An 8,142-nucleotide genomic window follows, 5' to 3' on the forward strand; every position below is an offset into this window, starting at 1 on the left:
TCACTGTTTTTTATAGTTATATAGAAACAAATTTTGCATTTGTTCACTGTTTTTATAATTACATAAAAACAGCTTGCATTTGGTGTTATATTACACTACAGTTATAAAAGGTTCTGTAACGTTACGGGGCTTTATTTCTAAGAATTTATGCATAACCATTGGATGGTTGTTTCAGCAGCTGCCTTGTATTATTTAGATGCATGTCTATCATGAAGAGTAATATATTTATTACATTCAATAAATTCATTCTTTATCCAGTTTTTCTGCCTCCACCAGAATTTTGAAAAAGCAAATATTGCTGTGTGCAAATGTGACTGTTTTAATGATGTGCAGATGTTTTCTATTGAGACAGCAATTGATAAATACAGGTAATTAATTTATGCTTATATACTATACTTATCAATTTCAGCTAATTTCAATCAAAATGTAACATCCTAGTTTTGGTAGTTAATGACAAGGAATAACTGGATCAGGTCAGTGCTATTAAAAATAAATATATTTAATTTGCAATTCGGATGCAATGCTATGTTCTGGACACTTGGGGTCATTAGTAGATAGAGAAAGGTCAAGATGTCAAGAAATTCACGTTTATTCCAAAAACATGAGTAACTAGTGTACTGCAAAAATACATATACAGGCAATATTTCACTCATGTCAGATTCATTCATTCATAGCTTATCAGTCCATCTTTCCACCCAGCGAATGGCAGTATCGGGTGGCATCTCGTAGGTCTTCTTCTGAGCACCTTGGGCCTGCTGGGCAGTGTCGAAGCAGATGGTCGAGGGTTTGGATGGCTTCGCCACACTCGCATCTTGCTGAGTCGGCGAATCCCCATCGGTGCAGGTTGTCCTCCCGTCTTGGCAACCTGAGAGGGCGCTGGATTGAGCGCGACCCAATGTTTCCTTGGTAGGTCTGAACCACGGGGTAGGTGTTCAGAAGGGCTAGGTACACTGATGTTCTGGTATTCGTAGCTCTCCTGCCACCTGGTGTTACGGTAGTTCGTAGGTGTCCTTGCACCAAGTTCTCTAACGGTGTTGAAGCCACGTCGTGAAGGCAGTCTTGCTTCGATCTCCTGGTGACCGAACAGAGGGTGACGATGGTCGTCCAGCTGCTTCTGACGTTCGATTTTACTAATTGTCTCCCTGCGGATGTCAGGAGGGGCTATTCCTGATAGAGAGTACAAAGCCGGGAGTGGTGTTGACTTTAAAGTGCCTGTGATAACACGGCAGCACTTATTCAGTTCCACATCGACCTTGGAAGCGTGACTTGAACGTGCCCAGACTGGTGCACAATATTCAGCGGTGGAAAAACACAGTGCTAAAGATGATATGCGCAAAGTGTCTGCATTTGACGAAGCTGATACTACTGTATTAATTCGTGACAAGTATTTAGAGGGACAGCTCATGCAGTAAGGTTTGGAGACAAAGTTATTATACAGGCCAGAATCGGATGATTGGACACAAGGTGAGCAAAGATGACCACTTCCACAACACTCATTATATCCTCCTTAGCTTCATCTCTTACCTTGACACCAGTTCTACACATTACAATTAGACACTTGTCAAATAATCTTAAGTAATTCTTCTCTCAACAAAACATACAAGTCACGTGCACCCAATGGATCTGATGGAGCATGCCATTCATTTTCCTCCATAAGAAGACAACACAGTTCAAAAACTGTTTCATCGCAAGGAAAATTGCCTTTTGGAGTGCACTCTTCCATACATGCAGTGACATCTTCCATTCCTGCAGGCTTCAGTCCGATCCTCAACGCCATGCATGGCAGCGAATGAATACATGATGACTGGTCGACCTGAAGCTGTAACACTGCTCAACCTTGGTCTTATTTTGTGTGAGTTCCATGTGTTAACGACCTCCTCCAGCTCATCCTGTACAAAAAGCTTTATAGTTAATTTTTAAGTATTGTATCCCTACCGTTCATTAATTCCAATGTGAAAAAACTGATGGGCACAGAAAATACTTTATACCTGCATGAGATTAAGAAAGCAGAACTGGATAAGGCTTTTATCCAGAAAATCTCCTGTAAAGTGACCATCATTCTGAAGAGTTTGAAATAAATTAATCCAGAACTGTGCGCTCTGTTTGCGAAGGGTGGACCACCACCCTTCAATGCGCTGATTGGCAGTACTTCTTCCGTAAAGAAAACTTTTCTCCCAAGCAAAAGTGTCAGAGTGGCCTCTTCGCAAAAACATCTGCATCTGTTCAACACAACTATTTTCTGTGCCCCTGTCTGCACGGATCCTCTCTGGACATCCACCGATGCGTGAAACTGTTTTTATGAAGTAACTTGCAACCACCTTAGGGTCACTGTTTGTGGTATAGGCCTCCGCCCATAAAACATACCGGCTAAACCCATCAATACAGCCATGGATGCAAATCCCATAGGGTTTTAATTTGTCATAGCCATCCATGTGCCAAAGTGCATTTGGCCCTCTGCAGCTGTACTGGCGTCTTCTTAGGCGTCGTGCTCTTCTTAATTCCACGCCTACTGGGTCAACCAATTTTATAATTTGTCTTATTGTATCTTGTGACACAACAAAGCCTTTTTGGATCGCACGTAGATGAAGCCAGCAATAACCTTGCATCTGTCCACTAGTCAGGATCTCATGCTGGACAAAAGCCAACACGTCTCCCAGGTCCGACTGGTTCTTTCTTCGAAACAGACCAAGTCTTTTACACATCCTCTTCAGAGTCCGAATACTTACAATAGTCTGCGCATTATGTGCTAAAACTGCAAGTATTTCCTTATTGCTGAATGCAAGTCTAAAGCATAGCGTTATTAAATCATCCAAATCTGGATTTTCAGCCACTGCACTGTCCATCAGTCAAATATCTGCAAAATAAAAGAAAAGCAACAATTGCAATCTGATAAAAACAAATGAACAAATGTAAATTTTGAAACCATGACTTTTACGACAGCATGCTTATTGTACAAAGTTGTTAATAATAATATTGTCACTCATGGTAGCGGGCCGGGTCTAAATTCTGTAAACACATCCAGTAAGTAGTGAAATACAGACGTGCGTGTGCACATACTTCAAATGACGTGGACTTGAGTTGTGTCATGTACAATTACAACATTCAGCGACACCACCGTGTGATCAGTGTGTTCAGTTCACTGATTTTGTTCCAGCCGGCCACGATGAGCTTGGCAAAAGGCTTCGATATGATGCGCGTTTTACCGACGCTGTGACGACACGATGACGACACCAAAATTGCTTTATCTAAACTGGTTATTGAAGGACCGAAAGTCTCATAAACTGCGTATGCAAATGGAGCGCATCCCTTCATGATATGCTAATTTGCAACAGAGCGACTAGCTACACGTAGCGTGAGAGTTACGGACGCGACAGCCACCAAATGAACGACGCAATGTTTACTCACCCTCTGCTCCTCCAAAAGTGCAACGATGTCCTCCGACACTCCTCGGCCACGCAAAAAGTCGCTTGGTGACGACATATTAGGACTTTCCAAAGGCATACACACCATGCTCTGACATTTTCATCCCACAATGCATTGCTCCATGACAAAAAGTCAGAATTCTGAGAATAAAGTCAGAATTCTGAGAATAAAGTCAGAATTCTGAGAATAAAGTCAGAATTCTGAGATTAAAGTCAGAATTCTCACTTTAAAGTCAGAATTCTGAGATTAAAGTCAGAATTCTCACTTTAAAGTCAGAATTCTGAGATTAAAGTCAGAATTCTCACTTTAAAGTCAGAATTCTCACTTTAAAGTCAGAATTCTGAGATTAAAGTCAGAATTCTCACTTTAAAGTCAGAATTCTGAGATTAAAGTCAGAATTCTGAGATTAAAGTCAGAATCCTTCCAATCTTTTTTTTTTCTCATTCATGGCCCTAATCCTCTTCCGTAGGCTTAATGTCAATAAAAGAGCTTTGCAAAATTAAATTTTTCATATTTTATTCAAAATCACATTTACATCTTACACTACACTAAGATACACTATACACTATAATATATATATATATATATAATACACTAAGAGTCAGTTCCTTCAGTTTTTTGTTTTCTTTTTTTTCAGCTTCAAGGATCGCTGCTTTTCTCACCAGCACAATTGTGTCTCTCAGCACTACGTTTAGTGAAGAATTCTTTAGCGCAAATGCTGCAACTGAATGGCTTGTCTCCACTGTGTGTTCTTGAGTGGCTTTGTAAACTTGACTTTACAGAGAAGCTTTTGCCACAAACTGAGCAGGAAAAAGGTTTTTCTCCACTGTGCGTTCTTGTGTGATATGTTAAACTTGAATTTTGAGAGAAGCTTTTACCACAAACTGAGCATGAAAAAGGTTTTTCTCCAGTGTGTTTTCTTGTGTGTTCTGTTAAACTTGCCTTTTCAGAGAAGCATTTCCCTAAACTGAGCATGAAAAAGGTTTTTCTCCACTGTGTGTTCTTAATAATAATAATAATAATAATAATAATAATAATATTCCCTTTATTAGTCCCACAATGGGGAAATTCGAGATTCGAACCCAGGCCTCCTGGGGAGACTGGGTCCTGAACGCGGCGCCTTAGACCACGCGGCCATCCTTGTGTGCCTTGTTAAATGTGACTTTTGAGAGAAGCATTTTCCACAAACGGAGCATGAATAAGGTTTTTCTCCAGTGTGTGTTCTTGTGTGTTTCATTAAAATTGACTTTACAGAAAAGCTTTTGCCACAAACTGAGCAGGAAAAAGGTTTTTCTCCACTGTGTGTTTTATTAAATTTGACTTTGAAGAAAAGCTTTTCCCACAAACTGAGCAGGAAAAAGGCTTTTCTCCACTGTGTGTTTTTGTGTGACTTGTTAAATGTGACTTTTGAGAGAAGCTTTTTCCACAAACTGAGCATGAAAAAGGTTTTTCTCCATTGTGTGTTCTTGCGTGTTCTGTTAAACTTCCCTTTGAGAGAAGCATTTTCCACAAACTGAGCATGAAAAAGATTTTTCTCCACTGTGAATTCTTGTGTGGATTGTTAAATCAAACTTTTGAGAGAAGCTTTTGCCACAAACTGAGCAGGAAAAAGATTTTTCACCACTGTGTGTTTTTTTGTGCCCTTTTAAAGACAACTTTGAAGTTAATGAGTCAGTGTGACATGCCCTTTCACCTTTGGCTTGCCCATCATCATCATCATCATCATCATCATCATCATCGTCATGAGCATCTGATAATGTGTCCTCATTTTGTGCTTGTGATGGCCCCCAGTGGTCTTCATCACCTTCTGTTGTCACGTGATGACTTGAACTGCTGCTTGTAGGCTCCGCCCCTCTGTTGTCCTCACTCACATCCTTGTTTTCATCTTCAGTCTTTATAGGGAGAACGTTCACTGGTGACTTGTTGATCTCCTCCTCCTCCTTTTTGATGTGAGTCCAGTCTGGCTCCTCTTTCACAGAACAGAGATCATTTTGTCTGACGTCTGCAGGACACAAAAAGACAAATTTGGTTTGGTCAAGTCAAAGGTCAGGCGGCGACTTTGTCTTATATTGTTTCTACCATGCTACCTTGACTTGTGCCCGCTGCACACGGAGCAATGCGTGCGACCCCAACTTGGACCGGACCATGGGGGCATTTCACAAAATTACGTCCGACGATGTAAACCTCCTTTTAGCAGCACAACAGTGATAAACGAGCATTTAAAAAGGAAGCACGTTGCGGCTGATGCCCGATTTCATTCCTGAATTAGTCACAGACGTTTCTGGAAGCGAGCTGAAGTTAGCACACACAGGCTATTGTGTGCGTCTGATGGAACACCTGTTGTGGGACCCTAACATATTGAAGCAGACCGCTGGGGGCCATCGCAACATAATGTCATGGATAGAATAGAAATCCTTCAAGTAAAATATGTTCACAATTATTTCCTTTTGCATTTAGAGATAGTTTCATTGTGGGTACTTTTTCCTTCCATTATAATCTGGATCCCTAAAAGAATTAAAGGGGCCCTGGAATCAGAGTCGCTATTTATTGTATGATTTACGTTTGGGTTTTTTTTACCCAAAATGACATTTATCCTGCGAGTAAGTTCCGACATTACCCTTTTTATTTTTATAAAATTTCTGTTTTGAAATAAATTTTAAAACAAAATTACGTTTGAAGAGTAAAAGTTCTTACACATAAGCATTAAGCAACAACACTTTCACTCTGACTTTCATGTTGACATATTTGAATAATGACTGTATATTTTAAAGTTAGCCAATATGTATTCAAATTTGACGAAGATACACCAAAATATTTTAAGAGTTCACTGAATTATTTTGGAACTGCAATGATGCTTAACAGCCATAGGGTGTCAGTAATGAGTAACAAAGTAACACAAGACCTCCCACTGATACATCATCATTGTGATTTGGATAAATTACAAGGAACTACGAGTTGTGGGGGAGATGCAAACCACCTGGGCCACAGGAACTTTATTACCAGGAACTAAATATTCCTGTACTTGTAGGTAGAAAAGGGGGTTGTGACGTTCTCCCTTTTTCAGCCCATAGCAAGCCAAAGATGCAGATGCATTCCTTGCAGCATGCGCTTGATCACTGATGAGATCCGTGCAACCCTGGATGGATGCATTAAATGTATTTTAAATGTTTGGATGAGGTGAAACTATGCACACGTGCACAAAACAGTGCAGGGCCACCCGAGGTTCATTGACCGAGCCAGTAAAAATTTCATAAATAAGACCAATACGTACTTGATTTAAAAAAAAAACGTAATCATTTGTGTTTTATTCACGAACATTGATCAACCTCCATTGATCTTTTTGCCGCAGTGTGCACAGTTTTTAGAGTCCGGTTGAATCATTCCATAAGGAATTGCTTGAACAAGATATGTCAGAGTTTTTGTCAAAAACGAGACAAGCCTTCATAAATGAATCGCCCAGCCAAGATTGTCTGTCACTTGCGAGGAGCAGTCCGGCAAAGAGAAAAGCTTTCCCGCTCCTGTGCGGCGTTTTATTGAAGCACAGCAAAGCATTTTGAATATGCAAACTCATAAAGAATGGAAAAACATGAACACTTTGACTTGATCACACTCGTCCACACGCTTCCTGTTGTTCGAACGGTTTCAGCTTACAAGACATGTTTGGGTCACACATCTGCAAAACGGTTTCCTGTCAAACACGGTTCAAGACGTGCATCTGTTTTTGTGGCTTCCTGCTAAACTGCCAGCATAGACACAACTCTGTTACCACTGAACTCACGTTTTCCTGTTTAAGAGGTCCATGTTTTTGTGACCTTCTATTAACCCGTAAGCATAGTTTTGAAACATGATGACATGACAAACTTAATTTCTTTCACAATAATATAAAAACTTTCGCAGATATCGCAAAAACAAATTGGGGAAGCTGTGGAGCAGAGCACAACATCAGTCAGGTCCACAACCCCTCAGGCAGAGACGCAAACAGAGCTTTCGCTTCAGAGTGACCCATTCACTGTCTACCATAGTGTCGAAATTCGGAAAATGTTCCATAACAGAGGAATTCATAATGGGTGCTGAAACACCACACCCTGCTAGTGACATGGAGTATTCTACATCTGAAATTAACTCTGCCAACCGTCTTCACCAATGGGCCGAAATCTTTAGTATGATGATGCGCACCGATAGTTAATGTGATTTGTGGCTCAGCGAACAAAGACAATTCTTACCGTTTCCTCTGCTCTGGGGCAAGGCACACATGCGAGGCAGCACCGGTAGACATCACAAATACATAATCCTAATGCAAGATGCACTTTTGACCCTCGATTTTGGGTGAATGCATCCTGACAAACCACATCATCATAACTCAGTGTTCAATGCAAAGGACCAATTGGTGGTTTGAATGGGTGGAGGCGGCTACACCACGCAGACCAGAGCAGGAACAGGACGTACCACCCGCGGGAGGATGGAGACCCTGGTCTCAGAGCGGCCCAGTTGACTGGAACGGAGGACAACATATGCTTCCCCGCCCGATGTTCACAATTCAGTCCCTTCTGGAAATTCAGTCCCACTCAAATTCCAATGTTTCACAAGTGCGGGTTCGGTCCACGGCAGTGACTCGGCCAATCTCAAGAGTCCCACAAGGGTGACAGTGTTGTTGCTCACTGTGATATGCAGAAGGAGCTTGCAAAGCGTGGAATATCTTGTTCCACCATCAAAAACTGT

The 8,142-nt window shown here is 41.1% G+C and overlaps 1 protein-coding gene across 1 annotated transcript in view; it reads right to left on the bottom strand.

Moving 5' to 3' along the window:
• Positions 1–668: 668 nt before the first annotated feature.
• Positions 669–8,142, bottom strand: part of LOC148342321 (uncharacterized) — a 21,944-nt gene continuing 14,470 nt past the window's right edge. Inside the window, exons 3-5 of the mRNA XM_088288136.1 lie at positions 1,525–1,537; positions 984–1,167; positions 669–912 (exon numbers count right to left, since the gene is read on the bottom strand). Coding sequence (XP_088144262.1) covers positions 669–912; positions 984–1,167; positions 1,525–1,537 — 441 coding nt within the window. The remainder of the gene's footprint in view (positions 913–983; positions 1,168–1,524; positions 1,538–8,142) is intronic.

This window comes from Idiotropiscis lumnitzeri, chromosome 2 (assembly GCF_059441095.1).
Source record: "Idiotropiscis lumnitzeri isolate Australia: NSW breed Sydney's pygmy pipehorse chromosome 2, RoL_Ilum_1.0, whole genome shotgun sequence".
In the NCBI taxonomy this organism is placed as follows: Eukaryota; Metazoa; Chordata; class Actinopteri; order Syngnathiformes; family Syngnathidae; genus Idiotropiscis; species Idiotropiscis lumnitzeri.